This window comes from Trachemys scripta, chromosome 16, assembly GCF_013100865.1.
Source record: "Trachemys scripta elegans isolate TJP31775 chromosome 16, CAS_Tse_1.0, whole genome shotgun sequence".
NCBI lineage: Eukaryota > Metazoa > Chordata > Testudines > Emydidae > Trachemys > Trachemys scripta.
The window spans coordinates 1,978,544-2,002,210 of record NC_048313.1 but is presented as its reverse complement, the minus strand read 5'-3'; the positions used below and the strand labels follow the sequence as shown (position 1 = coordinate 2,002,210).

The 23,667-nt window shown below is 56.9% G+C and overlaps 1 protein-coding gene across 1 annotated transcript; it reads right to left on the bottom strand.

The window, feature by feature from the left end:
- Positions 1-903: 903 nt before the first annotated feature.
- Positions 904-22,584, bottom strand: LOC117888892 (calpain-12-like). Its single transcript, XM_034792681.1, has 21 exons — positions 22,303-22,584; positions 19,836-19,905; positions 18,983-19,104; positions 17,474-17,607; positions 16,925-17,093; positions 15,636-15,719; positions 14,707-14,792; positions 13,860-13,934; positions 12,974-13,140; positions 12,411-12,589; positions 11,495-11,506; positions 10,819-11,027; positions 9,604-9,646; positions 8,439-8,492; positions 7,373-7,430; positions 6,335-6,399; positions 5,344-5,412; positions 4,688-4,766; positions 2,932-3,048; positions 1,806-1,864; positions 904-1,001 (listed from the first exon to the last, which is right to left on the bottom strand). The coding sequence occupies exons 1-21, from the start codon at positions 22,528-22,530 to the stop codon at positions 975-977; spliced, it is 2,106 nt and encodes a 701-aa protein (XP_034648572.1). The 5' UTR covers positions 22,531-22,584; the 3' UTR covers positions 904-974.
- Between the last annotated feature and the right edge of the window lie 1,083 nt (positions 22,585-23,667).

The window sequence follows — 23,667 nt, the reverse complement described above, 5'->3', positions numbered from 1 at the left end:
AGCTAGGATCGAACCTGCCTCATCCCAAGAGATGAACCAGATGAGGAATATTTGGAGAAAAGTGCAAAGAGCCACAAAATTGATTCCAGGGCTGGAAAAAACACTTTACAATGAGAGACTTAAGGAGCTCAATCTGTTTAATGCAGGGGCAGGCAACCTGTGGCACGTGTGCCGAAGGCGGCACGAGAGCTGATTTTCAGTGGCACTCACACTGCCCGGGTCCTGGCCACCGGTCCGGGGAGCTCTGCATTTTAATTTAATTTTAAATGAAACTTCTTAAACATTTTAAAAACCTTATTGACTTTACATACAACAATAGTTTAGTTCTATATTAAAGACTTATAGAAAGAGACCTTCTAAAAATGTTAAAATGTATTGCTGGCATGTGAAACTTTAAATTAGCGTGAATGAATGAAGACTCGGCACACCACTTTTGAAAGGCTGCCGACCCCTGGTTTAGTGTATTGAGAAGATCAAGAGGTGAGTTGATTACAGTGTGTAAGTACCTTCCTGGGGAGAAAATATCAGCTGCTAAAGGGCTCTTTAATCTAGCAGAGACGGGCGAAACAAGAACAAATGACGGGAAGTTAAAGCCAGACAAATCCGAGTTAGAAGGGAGGGAGATTAACCACAGGAATGAACTCCCAAGGAAAGTGGCAGATTCTCCATTTCTTAAAGATTTCAGATCACGGCTGACTTTCTGGAAGAGAGACTTTAGCCAGACAAATTACTTGGCTCAATACAGGGATAACGCTGAACTACTCTGGCCTGTGTGATATGGAAAATCAAACTAGATAATCTAATGGTCCTTTCTGGCCTTGAATGCTGTGACTTAGTGCAAAATGATTAGTGCAAAATTATCTATTCAATTTCTCCTAATGCATCCTCCTTAACTGATTTTTTTTTTTTAATTGCATCTTGTTAGGTGTTTGTTGCTGATCCTCCCAGGAGACGATACTGTCCACTCTTCCAGGTTAGGTGAGGGTAGCAAGCTCCAACCACTGAAAGGCAGAAACAAAACCGAACCGTTTAGCAGGCAACCCAAGTCTTTGTGTATCTTCGATGCTGTGTGTCAAGAGAAGTGCTGCAAACCAGAACCCCCGTTGGAAGCTGCTTTAGGAAAGATGGTTGCGTGGGTCGTAGGAAAGAAAAAAGCAAGGGGAGGGGCAATATTTCACTAGCATTTTTTATACTCTGGGGTGGGTCAGGAAGCAACTCTGGGGTGGAAGAGCCAGGAGACAGGCAAGATTGAGGGACGTCGGCAGAGGTGGTGGGTGGAGGCAGGCGTGTATAGCAGGGTTGGGCGACTGATGGGGATAAGCACAGCCGTGGGGAAGGAGCCCGGAATGGGACGAGAAGGGGAGAGGGGTTGTGGTTTGGGATTGCGGGTGGACTCGGGCTGAGATCGCAGTGGGGGCACTCTTCTAGTAGGTGGGGGGCCGCCTGGTCAGGATGGAGGTGCAGCGGCGAAGTGGTTGGAGACCCAGGAGTAGCTTGGCACTTTGCAGAGCGGAGTGGGAGAAGTTTGTCCAGCTGCACTTTACTTGGCTCAAACCAGCCCTTCTTCCTTCCACTGCGAAACAGGTGCGCCCAATGCCTTCTCTTGAAGGCCAAGACAAGGGGGTGATTACGAGGATGGTTTGGTGCATGCCCAGACCCAGCAGTGGGGCATGAGGAGGAGTACGCAAAAAGGTTTACTAATTGCTGCAGCAAAAACACTAGGGGTCTCGGCTCAGCTAGCGCCCAGCGTTGGGGCAGTGATCAGCGGCCGCTATGAGCGAGGGGCAGTAACCCGTGCTTCTCACCTTCTTCTGCGTCATGGTGATCATCCCGGCACCAGCTTTGTCGTACTCCTGGCACTGCCCTGCCACAACAGAAAGAAAGTGAGACTTAGCAGGCAGCTGTTGCCCACATAACACTCCTTTCCCCCCTCCCCCCCCGTGCCTGCGCGCACACAATAGGATACTCTTCTGCCCTGGAACGTGCACACTCATTTGCACCAGTGCAAGGTTGGTGTCAAGTGCTGCCATTCGGAATTGGTAGTGCTTGGCGTGGTCGCTTTGCACAGGTGTGAATGGCTGCATGGTGAGCACGGAATGGAGACGCCGACCCAGGGAACGTCAGTCGCTGTCGCACACAGGAGCCTGAAGTTCAGCCCTTCCGTCCCAATTTGCATCACTGACTCCACGGTGTTGAAATTCAGCAATCCCAACATGCCCGAGAGTTGACATCGCGTGCCCACAACATTCAGGCAAGTGGAGCGTTCTGAGCCATTGTTCCAGTTTAGGTCAGTTTCCAAAGCCATGTGGCCCGCCACACAGATTGCTTTTAAATCCTCCTCTTAACGGAGCGGTTGGAGTTACCCACTGATTAATACATGGAGCGAAAGCTCAGCTAGTGCTGTAACCTCACGCCCTGCTCTGACAGTGTCTCCCCTCTACTGCCCGTTCTCGTGCTGGCTTCCCGTCTCTTGCTACCAGACACACCCCGGTTCAGTAAGAAACTGGGCTCGCTATCGGGCTGAGATCTCCGGCCTGTGCTGAACAGGACGGACAGACTGGGATGGTCAGAATGCTCCGTTCTGGCCTTAACATCTCTGAATCTCCTGCACGGGATTCACACCTCTCCTCCTCACCTTCCGCCCCCTTTACAATTCTCCATCTCTTCTTCTATTCCTCCCTTCCCCCAGCTCGCACACGGGTTGCCACCAGGTCATGTTACGAGGGCTTTATTTCTCCTGGCTCATTCTGAGGAAACAGACTGGCTGAAGGGGAAAGGTGGGGAGAAGAGGGGTTACGAATGGTTGCTGACGCTGGGGTGTTCTTAGCATGTGATTTGTGCACGTGGCTCTGTGGTGGAGAGGCGTGGATCTGCACAGCCACTGACGGTGGAGCTGCTAATCCTGTTAGCCTAGCGGGAGACAGCGCTTACTGAAGATGGCTTCCAGCTGCACCATGCAGGACAGGAAGCTGTCGAAGTCGATCATCAGGTAGTGGTCGCGGTATTTGCTTGTGATGGTCTCCCTCAGCTGGTGGTTCAAGTGGAAACCTGCGTGCAAAGGGCGAAAAGGACAATGAAGGCCTGAGATTCACACAGTGTTTGGACTTTCACTGGGGCTTGTTGTGCAGTTGTTGCAGCTCGTACCCAGGATCATTTTGTCTTCTCCAGTTTAATACACCTCAATATCAACAGACACCTACTCGAAGCTGGGGGCACTTAATGGATGTCTCCTGTCCTGGAAAGGCTGTATGGTCTAGGGGTTAAAGCACAGGCGTGGGGACTCGAGAGCGCTGCCACCTTTGCACAGAGAGGCAAAGAGGCAGCGAGATTAAGAGAATCCCTATTTAATGACTCTCAACGGCTTTCAGCTCTTGAATGGAAGGGGAAAGCATCGTGCCCGTGACCTGGCCCTGGGTCAATTCCTGGGGCTAATGTTTAGCACTCTTGGTGTCAGAGCTTTTTCCTGCTTGTATTGCAGTAACACCAACTCAGATGAGGGCCCCGCTGTGCCAGGTGCTGTACGAACAGCCCTGGCAGGAGCTTAAAGAGAGGAAAGGATAGGGTGGGGAGGGATAGCTCCGTGGTTTGAGCATTGGTCTGCCAAACCCAAGGTTGTGAGCTCAATCCTTGAGGGGGCCATTTAGGGATCTGGGTCAAAAATCTGTCTGGGGATTGGTCCTGCTTTGAGCAGGGGGTTGGACTAGATACCTCCTGAGGTCCCTTCCAACCCTGATCTTCTATGAAAAGGGGGAGGGGAACAGAGGCATAGGAAGGTGACTTGCCCAGTCACCCAACAGGTCCATGGCCATGCTCAGAGTCTGGACTCATGGTCCTAGTTTAAAAACACCGGGCATGTTTAGTCTTGAGAAAAGACGACGGCGGGGGAACCTGAGACTAGCCAGGAAGGGCTGTTATAAAGAGGATGGGGATCAGTTGTCTCCCTGTCCAATGAAGGTAGGACAAGAAGTAATGGGCTTATCTGCAGCAAGGGAGATTTAGGTTGAATAGAAGTAGAAACTTTCTAACCCTAAGGGGAGTAAACAGCCTAAGGGACAGGCTTCCAAGGGAGGTTGTGGGATCCCCGTCACTGGATTGGACAGACCCCTGTCAGGACTGGTCTAGGGTTACATGGCCCAGCCTCAGTGGAGGGGGCTGGTGTTGTTGACTGCTTGAGGTCCTGTCCAGCCCGACGTTTCTCTGATTTGAGGATTGCTGACTCTATTGCACAGCGGGTCAGGCAAGCACCCCACATTTTCCTCCCTGTCCCCAGTCGCCGGGATTTCCTGAGCTTGTGAAATCAGTGGCAGCATTTCCAAGGTGCTGGGCGGCGGAGGTGGGGGACACCTCCAGGTCTTTTTACCAGAGGGTTAAACCCCATTTCTGCACTCGGATGTGCAGTACAAACACAACCCACCCATAGGGTGGCTCTCTGACTGTATGCCTTGTCTCTATCCTCATGCACATCTGAGCAGAATTCCACAGAGGGGGCCCCCCCCTTGATCCCTCTGCAGCAGTGTCCCCCGCCGCTGGCCAGCTGCTGTTTCCCCTTTGACCACTCCACACCTTTGAGGCTTCACCCTTTTGGCAGGCATGGCCAATGCTGTTCTTGCGTCCCACCAAAGGTCACATAGCCGCAACCGTTTCTTTGTCGCTCTCCTTTAACTCCTGACACCACCACCCTCCTTACCCGCTGCATCCAGCGCCAGCTGCATTTCGTGGATGTTCATCGTCCCTGAGCGGTCCACATCATACTGGATAAAGACAGCCTGTCAAACGGGAGCAGGAGAGTCAGGATCCAAGAGAGTACAGGGGCTTCAAAACTCACACCGCCATCCCTGAGCCAGAGGCCAGTGCCAAGAGGAATCGAATTCAGGGTTTTACAATGAGATCAATGCACATGCCGCCCCCCGGTCAGTACGTTTTGTGGGTCTCTGACCCCGGCCAGTGCTGGGACACTGCAGTCTCCCTGACTTGGCTGAAAGTTGTGACTCCTTGGCAGCTCCGAAGATCAAGCCCGGTGCCAGAGGCAATAGCTCGGAGAGATGTGAGCTGCCTCTGTCTGTGTCAGGAAAGGGTGAGCGCAGAGGCCCAGTGATGATTTAGGTGTGAGATCACTCTTTCTTTCCTGATTTAAAAACGGGGAGCGGTGCCTTGTTTTGGTGACTCACAGGGGCAGAGCTTGGAAGAGCACCAATCTTCCCCTATCCACTGGAGCCCGTTACCTGGGCAGCCTACAGAAATGGGGATTGTTTGCTTCTCCGGAAGGGCAGCATGGCTAATAACCCAGCCGCTGCATCACTGGGGGGGGGACTCGAACCCGTGACTTTCTGCCACCGTGCCTACCTCCCATTCTTTAATCTTGCTCCACAGGTGCTTGAACTCTGGCAGTGTCAGTTTGCCAGTCTTGCTGTGCTGATGCCGCTCAGTGAAGGGAAAACACCAGCCCTGCGCAGGGAGGAGACGCGCAGCTCTCTCCAATTCCTGCTTCCTACCCGGCTGGCTTTTGTAGCAAAGGGGGATCCTGTCTCAACTTCCCCCGTTCTCCCACCACCATTCCCCGTTCAGCTTGGTGTCTGCGGGCTGCTCCCAGAACGGGGAGCCCCATTCGGGGATTCTCCGCAACGAGGCGGACGTGGCTCTTTGGACAGCGGCGTATGCTTTGACTGTGGGTAACCCACCCTAGTCTACATACGTGGTTTTCAGGGTCCTACAGTTCACGCCTGTGGGATGGAAGCCCTGCATCTCAATGGGAATTAGGTGCCTTAATACCTCTGAGGAGCTGGGACAAACTTCTTTAGCTCACCCACTGGTAGGCATGTGCTTCTAGGTCCAGGGTTCAAACCCCACTGACCAAAGTGGGTGGGATTAGCCCTTTGAGCTCATTGATGGGGTTTCCCAGGGGAGGGTCGGCGATCCAAAGTCCTAAGACCCCTTCATCGTAGGAGAGCTGGATCCCAGAGGCATTGCCCCTTCCTTAGTCATGCAAACAGCTCCCTCCTCCCCCAGCGAGGTCCTGTTCCCAGGCGGCTCAGAGCTCAGCTCAGGCCAACCCCACCCATAGAGCAAATTGCCGGAAACCAGCGATCCAGCTACTCCGGTTTCCCGTCTCCAACAGTGGCTGGCGCCAGAGGACAGGGGAAGAGCCACCCAATAGGCAGATCTGGGCCCCGTTGCCAGCAAGGGAAGATGGAGGCTGAGCATTGCTATCCCAGTTACAGGTGAGTTCTCTCATGCCAAGGCCCCGTCGTGGGGTTACCCTGTCCTGGGCAGTATGACGCCATGTGATGTTTTTTTCTTAACATCTCCCACCCTAGTTTTCTTCTCCAAAGGATACATCGAAGTGCTGGATGATCTTCTGGCAGCGCTCCAGGCCAAACCCATCTGTCTTTATTTGACTCTCTGCAAGGTAAGAGTGTGGCAGTGTTAGATAAAGGCGTATCTCGTGAGCCTGAGCGTGGGCGAGACGAGGTTTGGCCCATCGTCTTTGCCGGGCCTGCAGTTGTCAAGAGGTGCCGAAGAAGCCTGAAGTGTTTGCCATGCTCCTGGAGGGGAGGGGAGTCTAGTGGTTGGAACAGGGGAGGCTGGGAGTTAGGACGGCTGGGTTCTGTCCTTGGCTCTGGGGAGGAAGTGGATTCCACGGGGGGAATGGGGGGGAGTCAGGAGGGATTACGTTCTACTGGTTGATAATGGAATTGGGGGTCAGGACTTCTGGGTTCTATTCGCAGCTCTTCCAGTAGAAGACAGGACGTGTTGTCCAGCAGGCGGCCGAGGCCGGGGGGTCAAGACTGCTGGATTCCATTTCTGCTGCTGGGAGGGAATGTCACCTAATGGTTAGAGAGAGGGGCCTGGGAGTCACCACTGCTGAGTGATATTCTTAGCTCATGGTGATTGGAGGGGTTGGGGGGGAGAGTGTGTTGTGTTGTCCAGTGGTTAGAGCAGGGGATTGGGAGCCAGGACTCCTGGCTTCTCTTCCTGCCTCTGCCACAGACTGCCTGTGCAACCTTGGGCATGTCACTTCCCCTCTCCTGTGCCTTGGTTTCCCCATCCCTCAAAGGCAGAGAACTGTACTGCCCTACCTCGCAAGGGGGAAAGGCCAAGTGTTCCACCTGCAGAGACACCTGCTGGACAGGTCCAGTCTGAACTGGTCAAACACTGGCTCCCGTGGTGCTGAACGGATTTATTTCCATTGCGACCAGACCCTTTCCCGTCTCGAGAGGGAGAACGCCTGGGGGCAGGCCAACTTCCCCCGCTCTATGCTGAGTCCATTGGAGTCAGGGCTGATTTGAGATTAAAGCTCCTCTCTGGGATAGCAGAGCTAAGGAGTGCAGCGCCGGCCAGGGAAGGGTAGAGGTGATTGCGCAGGGGTACTCACGCTTTGCCGTGACCTTGTTCAGGATATCCTGCAGTTTGGCAGTGTCGATCTGCTTGTCCTGCCAACCAAGCAACACGAGTGGGTTGAAATGGGGTTTCCCAGGAGCAGGATGGATGCTCCAGGGGTTAGCAAGCTCGTCTGGTACGGGGTTCAATTCCTTGCTTTGCCACAGATGCCCTGTGTCAACCTGGGCAAGTCACTTAGCTTCTCTGTGCCTCAGTTTCCCCACTGTGCAGTAGGGATCATCACACTTCCCTACCTCGCAGGGGGTGGTAGGAGGATAAGAACATCAGAGCTGCCACACTGGATCAGACTAGGGTCTATCTTGCCCAGTATCCTGTCTCTGACAGCGGCCCATACCAGAGCTGATGGGGAAGTGTACAGAACTGGGCAATCATAGAATGATCCACCTCTGGCTTCCGGCAGTCAGAGGTTTCGGATTGCCCCAAGCATGGGGTTGTGTCCCTGACCATCTTGGCTAATAGCCATTGGTGGATCTGTTCTCCAAGAACTCATCCAGTTCTTTTTTGAACCCTGTTATACTTTTGGCCATCACAACATCCCCTGGCAATGAGTTCCACAGGTTAATTGTGCATTGCATGAAAAAGTACTTCCTTTTGTTTGTGTTAAACCTGCTGCCTGTTCATTTCACTGGGTGACCCCTGGTTTTTGTATTGCGGGAAAGGGTAAATAACACTTCTCTGTTCACTGCTTCCACACTGGTCATGATTGTCTAGACCTCTGTCATATCTCCCCCCCACACACACACACTTAGCTGTTTCTCTTCTAAGCTGAACAACCCTAATCTACATGAAAGAGGATGGGGTGCTCAGGTACTGTGTTAATGGGGGGCTGACGGATACCATTGGACTGCTTGAGAACATTGGGAATAGCCAGTTGCCTTTTCCATCCTTGCAACCCCTGTGTCACTTCAGTTCATCTGAGGTCAGAACTTGGCCCCAAGAGCAAATCAAAGCGTTCGTGGGAAATCCAGAGCCCGGATCTGTAGAAAAAGACCCCGATAACCCGCCCCAGTCAAACCCGGGATCCTCCCCACCCCACTCACCGGTCCTGCAAGCCTCAGGAAGGTTTGCTCAAATTCCTTCTCGTTGGAGATTCTCTGGGGAAAGAGGGTCACATTTTCAAGCCAGCTGCTTGTGGCATTTTGCCTAAAATATTTTCACCTGTGAAGAAACTCGGTGGAATCTTCGCCTGCACTGCAAGAGGGTGCTGCTAGTGGGGGCCAGGGAATGAGGGATCATTGGGGTGAGACCTGGTAGGAAAGCGACCCCCAGCGTGAAATGCTGAGGAAAAACCATGCCCCAAATTTTCCATTTAGTTTCGGATGGTTCCTAGGTTTTTAGGCCCTGCGAGGGAAAATACCAGGGCTGTTTTTCCTCCTTTCCATTTCTAACCTGCTGCAGATGGGGGGCAAAGGGATTGTCAGTGCACAAATCCGCACTCATTTCCTTACAGCCACTTGGGACTTATTGACACATGAACTGGAACCAGATCCCTTGTAATCCACACCGCTGGTTAGTTTGGGGCCCATCTGTGCATGGACATTTTGGTTGAAGAGCACTGTAGGCTGCTGCCTTGTCCCCCTAGCTTAGGAGAAAATCAACACCACACCCAGAGTCTCGGTGCACTGACACCTTCAGCAAACCCCAAGAGAGGACAGTTCAGCATAAATCCAACCACTAACTTCCCGTGAACCAGGGTCTCCATTGCCAGCACTTCCCTGCTCCTGCAACTCTTCCCCAGTCCTTGCTGCAGCCTGATACCCCCCTTTTGCCAGGCCCAAACCCCTGTTCTTAAAGGGGTGCTGCTTCAGAACAGGACTGGCCAGCCCCAGCTCTCTGGCCCTTAGCCGTATGTCTACACTGCCTCACCGTGTCTCAGAGCCAAGATCAGTTGACTCAGGCTTGGACTGCGGGGCTAAAAATGAGTGTAGACGTTCCAGCTCGGGATGGAGCCCAGGCTCTGGGACCCTCCCCCTTCACAGGGTCTCAGGGGCTGGATGCCAGCCTGCGCCCAAACATCTACACTGCGATCGTTAGCCCCACGGCCTACGTCAGCTTCCCGGCTAGGTGTGTTTCACCAGCAGGTGGACTTAGCCCTGCGTTGGGGACGGTGTCGAAAATTCCTGGGAAGCACATTAAGATGCTGGGTGGAACATGCTTCACCGGTAAGCCTGACTGTTCAGAGTAAATTAGCCGAGTAGCTGTTACCTGAAGGGGTCTCATGTCTGCTCTGATTTCATCACCGATTTCCCTGGAAGACACAAGAATATTGCACAATAGCTTGTTAAGATGGGCACTCCGTATCTGTCTATCTGAGGTACTTCGATGGCCTTCTGTTACTGGAGAACTGAACGCTTCACCCTCTTCAGTGTATTTATCCTCATCCGCCTGGGAGGTCAGGAGATGCCTTTCTGCCCATTGCACAGACGGGGGAAGTGAGGCTGTGAATGACTTGCCCATGGTACAGAGGAAGACTTTGGCCGCCCCGGGAACTGAGTCTCCTTATCCTTCCTCCCAGTATTGGGTTGTTTTCTTTACCCTTTTCTTTCTCTCTCTTCTTGAGCATCTTCCTTTTGTTTAGCCATTTAGAGTCAGCGTTCCAGCCCTCTCTGGGAGAGCACTTAGACAGCCTTAAAGTTAAGCATGTGCTTTGCAAAACAGGGATGGATCTAAGCACATGCTTAAAATGCATTGCAGAACTGGGGCCTTAAACTGTGCCATGCCACTTGCTGCTGCCATTGCACTGCTGCCCGATAGAGGGCGCTATCCCACCGGACCACACCCACTCCCGGTTTGATCCTTTTCCCAGCTCCAGTGTTAGGAGACTGCTCTGCAGTGGCAGGGGTTGAAAGAATCACCAGGCAGCAGATGGGAAATGCATGCAGCGCCTCGAGGTACCAGGCTGCTGTATAACATGGACTAGACATCACGTACACCCTCTGGTGAGCTAAGTATTTAACTTCATTGGAGGGTTGGGGAAACTGAGGCACAGAGCAGGGCCACAACTTGCCCAAGGTCACACTGGGAGACGGGGGAAGAATTGGGAAAAGAATCCCGGTCTCTTGAATCCCCCAGACCCACGTGCTCTGAGCACTAGCTAATATTCCCTTGGAGATCCAGGAAAGGAACCCAGGAGTCCTGACTCCCAGCCTAACCATTAGCCCCCATTCCCTTCCCAGAGCTGGGAATGGAACCCAGGAGTCATAAGCCCCCATCTTTAACCTAACCGCTCCCCCCACACATCTGGGGCAGGGCGCCCGCAGTCCTGACTCCCACTCCCTTGCTTTAACCCCTCAGCCATGCTGTCGATGGGTGTCAAAGTGCAACGCACTATTAAACTGGATGCACCAACCCTGCACCGTGCAAACCCCTGTTCACGGTTCTCTTTGCAAGGCCCGCGGGTTTCAGGAAGCTGGGACTCACAGGGACTTGTTTGCCTTCTCCGTAAAGATGCGCAGGGTGAAGCTGGACTCCTCCATCGGGTAGCCAGTGCTGGGGATGATGAGATAATCGCCCGGCGGCAGCCTGTAGCGGCCAGAGACATCCCTCATGGGCACGTGCGCGGTCCAATACACGGCACGGAGAGACGGGAGCAGCGCCCTCCTCTGGGACACGTTCTTCTGCTCCAGGTACTGCGGGGAGACGGGTCTGAAATCAGTGGGAGTCGGGTGCTGAAATAACTCGGAGGGTCTGGGCCAGTCAGTGTAGACCCTGGTCCGTGACATGGGATTGTAGTCAGTTGGTGCAGAGGTACTGGGTTTGCTGGCCTCCTCGCCAGTGCAAACCAGCTGAGTTCCATGGAAGCCAATGGAGTGACACCAGTTTACCCCGGCTGGCGATCTGGCCCCATTGACACCAAAGGAACGACACCAATTTATGCCACCCGGAGATCTGGCCCTGTTCACTCCTTTTAGATCCCATTCATGGATCTTTCCTGCAGTTCCCAACATGGCCCAAGCTCCTCTCTGCGCCATCCCCACCAGCATCTCCATGTTTTAACCACTGCGAATCAGCCGTCCGGCCGGAAGCTGGGATGGAAGTCCGGCCCACGGACTGAGAGCCAGGGCTGACGGAAATCACAGCCTCTCTCGCTAGTTACCTGCTTGGACATCTGCAAGAGAAAAACAGAGCAGAGGGGGAATGAGAGCGGCTGAGCAAGAACCCTGGTGGTCTCTGTGGTCATCCCCTCCCTCCCTCCCCTGGGCTCGTCTGCCCTCTGCGCTGGGACACAGGGCAGTCTCTGCCGAGGGGCTGCTCACACCGCGTCCCCACAGCGTCACTCGCGAGGAGCGCTGGGTATCGGGGTCTCCAGAGCTGAGTGGAGCAGGCAGCTCCCTTCCAGCCACACCCCGACCTGCCCCGGGTTTCTCAAGGAAGCGGTAAGAGGCTGCAGCAGCCTTGTGGTGAAGGCCGGAGACTGGGGATCAGTTCGCACCTCTCTGGGCCCCCCTTCCCTATCTGTCAAATGGGGGAGAGCGCTCCTCCCTCTGCCTGTGCAGGGGCCGTCTCACTCGACATCTGCGCGGCGCCTGGCGCAACTTGCACCCCGATCTTGGTGGGGTTCCAGGCAGGGCCCAGCATGAGGGGGCCCTGACCTCAGTTGGGGCGTCTCGCTCCTCTTTGACCTGTCCCCCTTCCCAGCACCCAAAATCCCCCTTGCTAATACCTCCTTCCTCGCCCCTGACCCCAGTCCCGGCGTTGACTCTTCTGGGAGGATTATTTGCCTCTGACGTTAAGGGGGCTAGGGTCTCACCCTTGGCTCTTACTGCAAACCCAAGCGCTGCGGGACAATTGCCCCGAGCCCCTTGGCCAGGGGTGGGTAGCAGAACAGCTGCCCCCCCCTTGGGGCCATCACTCTCCGCGGGCAAGGACACCCCAGCAAGGAGCTAGCTGGAGGCCGTTGGGTGGACAGAGAAGGTTTGGTGTATTGGGCCAGTGAGCTCAGCGGGAGGGGCTCCGGCTTACCCCAGGGCGGGGAGGGAGGGGCCCTTACACTTCTCGGGGTCAGCCCGTACCTTCAGGATCTCAAAGCCAATGGGCAGAAAGTCCTTTCCCCTCTTCCTGTCCTGGCGCCGGTCCTTCTGCATCAGGGAGACCAGCAGGGTGCAGCTGGGGTCCGGGCGCTGCTTCTGCAGGTCGGCCTCATCCGCCTCCAGCAGGCGGACGTGGTACTGGGGGTTCATCCAGAAGCCGTCTGCGGGGGCGAGGCCAGGCCAGTCTCAGCATCGTAGGGGGTGGGGGGCGAGAGGGGGAGACTCCACCCGTAGGGCCATGTCGCCCTCCCCCTTTGTGCTTTTGAGTGGGGGGGGGTTGGATGGGGCCAAAGAACCTCCCCCACCCCCAGGAATGTCTGCAATTGCTTCAGCATGCAACAGCCCCCACTGCTGCTGCATCCGCTCCCCCCCGCCTGGGGGGCTGTGGACCTGCCTAGTCATTGATCCCCCCAACCCCATCCCAGGTTCTGCCCCTAAGGCCCTTGTGTGCACCAGCAGGCAGCCCCCCCCCCCTACATCCTCCCCGGATCTGCTGCTGCCCCTCAATCCATGTCCCCGCCCCTCCTTCGGGCAGAGCCCTTTACCTCGAAGGCCCGAGCTCCTGCACCCGCCGGCGGTATAGCCAGTGCTCCAGCGCCCCTGGAAGGAGTGAATGTTCCAGCCGACCCCCTTCTCCTCTTCCAGCAAGTCTGGAGTCAGGCTGCAGATCTCCAGGGCGTCAAAGTACCGCAGGAAGTCGTCCATTTGCATCCTGTGCGTTGAGACAGACGGAGAGAGCAGGGAGGTGCAGACACGGGCCAGGACTGGTCCGTCAGGGAGCCCTGGAGCACCTCACTCTGAGCAAGGTCCGGCGGCCCAACTCCCCAGCTGGCAGAAATCAGTTCAGTCCTGTCGACTCCAATGGAGCGGCACCAGTTCACACGCCAACTGGGGATTGGGCCCCACCCTCTCCCCACACTTGTAGAGACTCCCAGGATGGCCTAGTCTGTCTCTACGACATCACTGTTCAATAGCACATGGGGAGGAGCGGGCTGTTTCCATCTAGCAGGTCAGGGCGCCAGAGTCCGGAGCCCTGCCACTGACCTGCTGGGTGACCTTGTGCCAGGCGCCTCCCCTCCCCGTGCCTCAGTTTCCCCTCCCAGCCTTTTTCCATTTGGACTGTAACTACTCTGAGGCACCCCCTGGCACAAGGGGGGACCTGATCACGGTCGGAGTCCGTGCAGCACCTGGCACAACGGGGGCCCGGATGTCAGTCGGGGTCTGTGCAGCGTCTGGCACAATGGGGGCCCTGATCTCAGTCAGAGGCCTAGGCACTACCATAATAGTACTGGTAGTAACAATAGTAATGCTAAACAGTGCCGCCTGGCATGGAACATATTTGACATGCCCTGTGCTGCCCTTTCCCACCCCTACCCAGTATCAGCTCCCACCAATAGTCCCCTTTGTTGTGTGGGGGGCTGGGTCTCTTACCAGAATTCCCCGTCTTCCTTTCTCACTTGTAGGCTCTTCTGGAGCTGGGGATCCAGCCCCGCCCACAGCGAGGAGCTAAGCAGAGAGAAGAAGAAGGGTGCGGAGGTTAGATGTGCTACCCAGGACTCTGCCATCCAGTGTCTGGGCCATATAGACCCCGCACCTGCCCCTGAGTTACTGGCTCAGGTCCTTTAGCTCTGGCAGCTGAGACTTGTGCTTCGAAATGCAGAATCCCACCCCAGGCAAGTAGTTGTGATGGGGGAGTCACCAGGTTTCACACAGCATTACAAGTTCTTCGTGTGCGAGCAAGTGGTCAGTCTTTGAAGAAATCCTTGTCGTTAATTTCATTTCCGGCAAGCAGTCGGGGAGTTTGCGCTCCACCCTAATCTCCCTAACTCGAGTCAGTTCTTGGGGCTAGAGCCGGGATCTGCATGGTGGGGCTGAGATCCCTGAACGAGGGGCTCACCTCAGTGCCGTGTGGGACCTGCCTTGCTCCAGGACTGGCGTGTCTAATGTCTTTAATAGTTGTACTGAGAACGTTCCCTGATGCCACGTCCCTGATTTCTCTTCCAATGGGAAACTGACGCCCCGCACGCTGCTGCTGCTTGCAGAGGGGTGACAAGCTGGTGAGCATGGGAGCCTAAGCGAACAGAGCTGGGTCTGTTAGCTCAGGCTGGTAAGGCTTGTGTTTCATAGTGCAGAGATCCTGGGTGCAATCTCTGCTCACCCATAAAGCAACGCAGCCTGGGGGCGATGTACGTTGAAAGCACTCGTCAGAACACTGCCGGGTTCATCATTAAAACTCTGCCCCTCAAATCCACCCCCCTCTTTTTTCCCCCGCACTCACTGGTCGCTCCACCGGCCGTTCCACTCCACCTCTCCCCAGGGGTTCCTCAGCCGCAGTAGCTTTAGCTTCTTGCCCCCGTGATCCAGCTGTACAAAGGCACATGGGGAAACGGGCTTGAATCGTGGCACGCGGTCGCTGTTCAGGAAGGTTGCTGGGACCCCGCCCGGCCCATCACGCTGACCAATCATGGCTCATGGTTTCCTTGGGCCCTGTCTGTGTCTGCCTGTCGACTCTTGTGTTGTCTGTAACCCGTACCCCAGTCTGTCCTTCTGTTCTCTGTTTGTACAGCGCCTAGCGCTGTGGGGCTGTGGTCTGTGATAGGCTCCCAGGTGCTACAGTGATGTGGTAATTATCAAAGGATAGAGCTCCTCTGGCCTCAGTTTCCCCATTTGCGTAATGGGAATAATAACCCTTTCATGGGCTATTTAGCTCAGCAATGGGCAACTAGAAGGTAGCAGAGGGAGACAATATGGGGTGGGGGGAGGGGATTGAGTCCTGACAGCCTGTCGCGGGGGTGGGGGTGGGATGCCCTGACGGGGGGCAGTTAGCAAACCCACCCTGCAGCGGCAGGTCGTGTCCTGCAGGCTGGGCCCAGCTCCCCCTCCAGCCCGTTGGCTCTCACCACTGTCATGGGACGTGCAAATCCACATGCAGGCGAGGTGCTCCCCAGGGACATCTCCCCCTGGCGCCGCCTGGTCGCCTGCTGCGGGCTGGGGGTGGCCGGCTCCCTGGTTTACCCTGGATCCCCATTTGGGGCAGGGATTGTCTGTGCTGCGCCTGGCACGATGGGGCTCTGATCTCGCTGGGGGCCTCCTGCGATACACGTCACAGAGCTAACCCGGCTAGGTGTCTGCCCCCAGAATCCCCGAGCGCCGCCCGGCGCTCTGCGCTCCCTCAGCCAGTAGAAGCAGGGGTAGCTACGGGCCCACCTTGCGAAAAGCCGTTATGGAGTAGGCGTGTCCCTTCACCAGCCCCTCTGCCGTGTGTCCCTCCATGTCCTCTTGCTGGGTGACCTAAGGGAGAGGGAAGAAACACCCCCACAATCCGGCTTCGCCTATGCTACAGCAAGGCACCCCGCTAAGAGACCTGGGGTCCTCTTGCTATGCCTAGGGTGACCAGATGTCCCGATTTTATAGGGACAGTCCCGATATTGGGTCTTTTTCTTATATAGGCTCCTATTACCCCTCACCCCCTGTCCTGATTGTTGACACTTGCTGTCTGGTCACCGTAGCCATGCCTGCTTCGCCCACTCCCGCCCAGTGCCCCCAATGTGTGCCAAACCGCGAGCAGCATGGGCTGGGGGGTAGGGCTGTGCACTGGGATCCTCAGAGCGCAGGGTTACTCCCACTTCTGCTACTCAGCTGTGGGGGCGGGGTCATTCCCCCGCCTGCCCGTTGCCTTGTCTGTAGAACGCCATCTCTTTGGACTCTGCATGTTACAGAACCTAGCGCTATGGGGGCCCTGATCTCGGCCGGGGTCTGGGCGGCGCCCGGCGCAACGGGGCCCCGATCTAGGTTGGGGTCTGGGCAGGGCCTGGCGTCACGGGGCCCCGATCTTGGTCGGGGTCTGGGCAACGCTTGGGACAACGGGGCCCTGATCTCGGTTGGGGTCTAGGCGGCGCCCGGCGCGACGGGGCCCTGATCTCGGCCGGGGTCTGGGCGGCGCCCGGCACGACGGGGCCCCGATCTCGGTCGGGGTCTGGGCAGGGCCTGGCATCACGGGGCCCCGATCTTGGTTGGGGTCTGGGCAACGCTTGGCACGACGGGGCCCCGATCTCGGTTGGGGTCTGGGCGGCGCCCGGCACGACGGGGCCCCGATCTAGGTTGGGGTCTGGCCAGGGCCTGGCGTCACGGGGCCCCGATCTCGGTTGGGGTCTGGGCAGCGCCTGGCACGACGGGGCCCCGATCTCGGTCGGGGTCTGGGCAGCGCCTGGCACGACGGGGCCCTGATCTAGGTTGGGGTCTGGGCAGCGCCGGTGCGACGGGGCCCTGATCTCAGTCGGGGTCTGTGTAGGTCTGGTAGCCAATATCGTAGCAGGTTCCTAAACAGCTGTGTGGCCCAGCCACCACTACAAGAAGCCAGGACCAGAGGGGAGTAGTGCGGCCCTCACACATGCCAGGAGCTGGGACTCGCAAATTAAGATCCTAAGCTCCTGGTGCTCCATCCAGGGCTTATTATTACATCAGCGGCTGAGAGGAGAGATTCTCCCCATGCTCACCTTGATGTGTGCCCCCATCAGAGACCTCTTCCTGAGGGCCGCGCGGATGATTTTGAAGAGCTCTGGATTGGGCATCTTGAGCTGGTAGGTTTCCCCGATCCCGCCCGTGAAGTCCACAAAGGCCTCGTTCATGTACCCGCCGTTCATGGCCTCATAAGAGCCATTGAGCCTGAAATGGGGCAGCAAGTGGGAAGGGGAAGGAGAAAGGGAGCACGCAGGATTGGGAGACAGGACTCCTGGGTTCTGTGCCCAGCTACAGGAGGAAAGTGGGGTCTGGTGGATTAGCGTGCGGGGGTTGGGACTCAGGACTCCTGGGGCCTATGCCAATGACTCTGTGGATTTGGACAGGCTCCATGCCTCAGTTTCCCCCACTGTCAACTTGAGAGAATGACCCTTCCCCCTTTTCTTGGCTCTCTGAGTTCTCTGGTCAGCCAGTGTGACATCAGGGCCAAGGGTTGCTCTCTGTTGCCCAGCAGCTACATTGCCCCATGGGAATGCAAAGTTGGGTGCAAAGCTACCCGGCTGTAGAACAGGGATCAGCCAACTCACTTGGCATAGGCTTTCTCCAGCAGGGGCATCCAGAATTCATCGCTCTGGCAGGAGCTCACGAAGACCAGTTTTCCGTACTTCACCGGCAGCCGGTCGTCAACCACCACATCCACCCACTGCCCGTACTGCCAGAACTGGAGGGTAAGAACCCATTAGCACAGTGCATGCTGCTACCGGACCCATCGGGGCTAGACCCTGTCAGTCCAACCCAGGGGGCCCCCGCCCCTATGATCTGGGGAGCTGCCTTTCCATTCAACGGTGCCACTATGGTGCCTTATGGGAGTTGTAGTTCGGTCACCTTGTGTTCCCATTCTCTTCTGTGGGCCAATCCCTCTGGCTGGACTACATCTCCCATGATGCCCCATGGCCAGGGATGCCTATGGAACACACCCTCCAACAGGCAAGACAGTGATGCATCCTGGGAGATGTAGTCCAAACCTGGGAGCCCTGGCCATACTGGAGAACAGGCTCTTGAGACCCTGGAACTACAATTCCCACAAGGCACCATGGTGGCCATTTTTTAAATCAAAATATTTCAGGTTTTGGGGTATTTGATGGAAAATTTTTGGCAAGGCCCTCAATCGGGGATCAGCCCCCCACAGCAGCACCCTCCTATTGGAACGTCTCCAGCACAGAGCGCTGCCGGGGTTAACGGTACCCACTAGTCAGTGCCATGAAGCTCAGAGCCAAATTCCCCGCATGTCTGAGGCTGTTCAGAGACGGGGTTTTGGCTTAGTCCAGATTGATGCTTTGGGTGAGGGGGAGGACGCCAGTTTTTTGGAGCATCGCAGGTTTGTGAGCTTGACCTGAATGAACCTGCTGGCTGCTTAGGGGAGATTGGAAACAATGGGGCGGGGGGGATGGAGACTAGGGGTTAGGAGAAGGTGAACAGCACATCCCGGGAGAGGGGTTTCCATGAGAGCATAAGGAGTGACATGGAGCAGAGCGCAAGAGGTGCGGAAAGCGGCCAGGGCTGAGCCGTGGGTGCCTCTCGCTTCTGACAATCGGACCCTTCGTCCGTTCGGTCTTTCTGCGTTGTGGACGGGGCCAGCTCCAGCTTTTTTGCCGCCCCAAGCAACGAAGGAGAGAGGAAAAAAAAAGCCGTGATCGGCAGCACTTTGGTGGCTGCTCTACCACCGCCGCTTCATTCTTCGGCGGCAGTTTGGCGGCCGGTCCTTCCCTCCGAGAGGGACTGAGGGACCCGCCGCCGAAGACCCGGACGTGCCGCCCCTTCCCACTGGCCACCCCAAGCACCTGCTTCCTGCACTGGTGCCTGGAGCCGGCCCTGGTTGTGGATGGACAGCACCTGACGCATCGGCACCCTGGGGCCCCCAACGTGCCAACCCTGACGTAAAGACTCCCTTTCACTCCTAATGCACAACCTAGGCTACCACCCTGCAACTGCCCGAGCCATCCCCCTCACCAGGTGGGGAAATGCCCCCTCTGCTACCGCCATCCGCCAGCTCCCCTGACCAGCCCCCTTTTGGTCCCGCAGGCTGGGCAACCCACCTGGAAATGGAAGATGCCAGCATAGTCCTCCGGTGCAAAGCTTTGCCCCCTGGGTACCACCCTCTGCATGAGCTGTGGGTAGAGGGTGAGAGACGCGGCTGCAGCCAGGAACCAGCAGTTGCCTGTTGGAGGGGTGAGTTGATTTGAACAGTTCTGTTGCACGGGATCATTTGAACCCACGACCTTTGGCGCTAACAGCTACAGTAAACCAGTTGCATTGGCTCAGAGACAGACTCACTGTCACCGCTCTGGGCAACTGTACCTGTATTCCCACTCTAGTCCAGCAAGGGCACCCGCTCTCCCGCTCCCGGCTCCCCAGCCGTCACCCCTCTTGGGGGGAGACCCATGTCTCTCTCCCTCCTCACCCCAGGGTCCCAGCCCCTGCCTACACTGTGAATTCCCCAGCACCACAGACTGCCTAGGAATCCCACGGAGCCTTGTTCAGTTCCCTGGAAGCTCTTAACACTTTCCAAGGTTTGCAATGCGTTAGTCTGTTGCAATAACACAAACGTTGGCATTTGGAATACAATGAGCTCCTAAGATGCGTATGCTAAGCCGTATTGAATGGCGTTTAATTCAATGAGGTTGGTCCTGGCGATGGCAGGAAACTGCAGGGAAATTCTCTCTCATGTACATGTACCTCTGTACTTGGGTTAGCAGCGCTGCGTCCCCCGTGTGCCACTCCAGGCCAACAGTAAAGGCACCACAGCTGTGAGGCTGCAGCTACTGCCCACGTGTGGCGTGAGGGCTCTGCCAGGGGGGCTAAGTTTGCAGCCCACCTGTTTGCGCGTCGTCCAAGGTGGCAGATGAAACCACGCGCAGGGCGCTCAGAAGGGGAGGAGAAGGTGCTTACCCAGCTTGCCCTGTTTGACATCAGTCCGGCTCATGTCCTCGTCTATGAACTTTGGGGACCTGCAAATTTCCTGCAAGACAGAATAGAGACGGGAGCTTTCTGGTTTGCGGAGTAAAGTCCAGCATGGAAATTATACAGCAGGAGAGGAATGAATGGTTGATTCGTCATTTTTGATACCGCGATAGCAGGTGTCACCCGGTGGCGCTGTTACACGTAGACTTCCAAGTTCTGAGTGTGCAAGCAAGGTTTGAGTCTCATGCAGACATGCTGTGTAGCTGTTAGCTTGGGGTTACACAAGGGTTTTGCAGAGAGGCAACTTGGGGAGAGAGGGAGCTGGGAGAGTAGCCAGCTAGTGTGCTCTCTGCCTTTCGCACTATTGAGTGTCAGTTCCTGAGGCAGAGTTGCTCTATGAGCTGCTCCATGAGCATTGGCGTTGGTCTCTGATTCCCAGGACAAGGTATCGCCCTGCATGCTGTTTGACCATCTCATATCAAGACTGGGGCATGGATGTGAGTAAGGCAAGTTACACCTAGAATAGACACACGCTCCACATCAGTGATTTCTCCCTCAAGGGGAAGCCAAACTGCCGGGCTCCAGACACCTGCTGCCATTCAGCACCGGGGCAACGCTGGTGTCAGTAGTGGGATACTAGTGCCAGAAGAAGGGGCAACACTACAGATGTTGTGTTCTCATCTGAAAGCTAGCGATCCCTGTTCCTACCCCTCTGTGCACAGTGCATTCTTCACTAGCAACCGTAGCCTCAGCAGCAAACGACCTGCACTGTTGTGGGGGCGTGGTAGAGATGGGGTGTGGCCGGTCTCAGGACCTTTCATCCATTCCAGCGGATGGGAAATTTCCCATTTGCAGCTGAGCTTGCAAGATATCCACCATCCCAGGCCAAATCGTTGCTAGCACACCTTGCGTGGAACCCAAGCCCTGGTTTGGACTCAAGTCAGCTCTGGGGTCCCTGTGACAATGGTGTGAGAGCTTGCCTCAAGCCGTCAGAGCTCCTGCAAGGTCATGATCAGCGCTCGCGGCTGGATACAGCTTAACCTCTGTCCGACTCCGGTTTCTGATTACTGAAACAGATCACTTATCATTTGGCTAATCCTAAAGCAAACAACCGGAAGCAACACTGCTGCCTGTGCTGCAACGGGGACTCCAGGCTAAAAAAACGAGTCGCCTTCTTAATTAGAGACTTGCATTCTTGCCCTGTTAAGTAACAGCTTTGTTTGTGCTCTGGGCTGCTGCAACCACTCCTCTGCCATCCCAATTCCCGACGAACGAGACGCTGTGGTTACTCATTACACTAGCTCCTAGAAGTCCATTTTGGAACTAGGGAAACTGAGGCCCAGAGAGATGCAGTAAATTGTCCAAGGTCATGCTGGGGGCGGTTAACCTGATTTTGCGTCCAGTGTCTTAACCACAAGGCCAGGCTTCCTCAGATTAGATGCAGGGACTCTCTCACTTTGTGAGTCTACACCTGGCACAATGGGGCCCCGATCTCGGCCGGGGTCTGGGCAGCGCCCGGCCCGACGGGGCCCTGATCTCGGCCGGGGTCTGGGCAGCGCCCGGCCCCACGGGGCCCAGATCTCGGCCGGGGTCTGGGCAGCGCCCGGCCCCACGGGGCCCAGATCTCGGCCGGGGTCTGGGCAGCGCCCGGCCCCACGGGGCCCAGATCTCGGCCGGGGTCTGGGCAGCGCCCGGCCCGACGGGGCCCAGATCTCGGCCGGGGTCTGGGCAGCGCCCGGCCCGACGGGGCCCAGATCTCGGCCGGGGTCTGGGCAGCGCCCGGCCCGACGGGGCCCAGATCTCGGCCGGGGTCTGGGCAGCGCCCGGCCCGACGGGGCCCAGATCTCGGCCGGGGTCTGGGCAGCGCCCGGCCCGACGGGGCCCAGATCTCGGCCGGGGTCTGGGCAGCGCCCGGCCCGACGGGGCCCAGATCTCGGCCGGGGTCTGGGCAGCGCCCGGCCCGACGGGGCCCAGATCTCGGCCGGGGTCTGGGCAGCGCCCGGCCCGACGGGGCCCAGATCTCGGCCGGGGTCTGGGCAGCGCCCGGCCCGACGGGGCCCAGATCTCGGCCGGGGTCTGGGCAGCGCCCGGCCCGACGGGGCCCAGATCTCGGCCGGGGTCTGGGCAGCGCCCGGCCCGACGGGGCCCTGATCTCGGCCGGGGTCTGGGCAGCACCCGGCGTGACGGGGCCCTGATCTCGGTCTGTGTTTGGGCAGCGCCAGGCGCGATGGGGCCTGATCTTGGCCGGGGAGACTAGGTGCTAAAAAGACCCACTCCACCTGGCTCCCTTTGCTTCCTGACCTCCCCACAGAGGCAGCAGCGTGGCATCCTCCCGTCCTTGGGAGACTCGTGGGAATTCGCATCTTGCCTCTCCTCGGGGAGGGAGCCAGTGGCAGAGGACCCCGGAGCCCTGCCTGCAGGGAGCAGTGACTGGCTGCGAAAGCATCAGACCTACCTGTGGCCTCTTCCATTCCAGCCCCTTAATATTCTCCGACCCAAGTCCGAATTGCCAGTATCCAAGTGAGCTGGGGACGGCGTCGAAGAACGGGTCGGTGAAGAGGCGGCGCTGCTCCAGGCATTGCCGCTTGAGCTCCTGGTACCCCTGCCCGGAGTGCGGGACGGCCTGGGCGGGCTCCGAGCTCGGGTCGCCGAGGAGACGGACAGTGATCCCGTGGGAAGCCATGCTGAGCTGCGGCAGCACCGCACTGCATCAGGCACCTGTGCCGTCGCACGGGCGTGTCCTAGTGAAACCCGAGGCCTGGGCCAATGTTTCTCAGCCTTTGTCAACAACCGGGTTCTGCCCCACATAAAACAAAGCTGGAGGGAGCTGGTTACTGATCTGAGTCCCTGCGCAGTTTGGTTGCTGTTAACTCTTTGCAGGGCTGGGGGTTGGTCCCATCCTGCCCGGGCGAGATGGGCTGTCACGAGACCTCCCACATCCTATTTAACTGTTGATTTGGGTGTTGAGTGGTGGAGAGGAGGGAAGGATGGACTAGTGGTTACAGCAGTGGCGAGCAGAAGCGCAGGACTCCTGGGTTCCGTTGACACCTCTCCTCTCTGGACCTCACTTTCCCCATCCGCTGGCAACGTGCAAATGGGCCAAAGTGTTCAGAGCCGGTTGCCTAAAGTAAGGCTCTTTGGTCCGTATCTTGGTGCTGCGCGGTGCCCGTGCCCACTGTTCTGTGGGAGATGAGTGCCCCCAAATCCCAGTGAAATCAGTCTCACACCCAACCCCGAGCTAGGAATAGAACCCAGGAGTCCTGGCTCCCAACCCCCTGCTCTAACCACTACACCTCACTCCCCTCCCAGAAAAGGAAATAGAACCCAGGAGTCCTGGCTCCTAACGCCCCCAACCTACTAGACATCATTCCCCTCTCAGACCCAGGCATAGAACCCAGGAGTCCTGGCCCTCAGCCCCACCCCCTCCAAAGCCCACTGAAGTAAATGAAAAGACACACACCCTCACTCACTCTGTACGTTTTGGCCCAAGATATAAAAGGGTTAATTTCTTATCTGGGATATATCTGGTGAGATAGGTACCTTTGCTACTCTAGCAATCATAAACCAGTGTGTTATCAGGCCCGTGTGAAGGAGTCATCGTCCCAGCCAGGACCTTTGGCCTGTACCTGCTCTGCCCTGCGCTGGAGCAGACTGGGTGACGCTGACGCCCTCTGGGTTTGCTTTGCCTGTGCTCGCTATACAGCACAAGTGCTTGGGAACCAAGTGCACCTGGGCGGCCTGCGCTAGACGGGAGCTGCTGGTCCCTCCCAGCCTCGACCCCCTTGGATGGAGGAAATAACCGAGGTCCCTCACTAGCTAC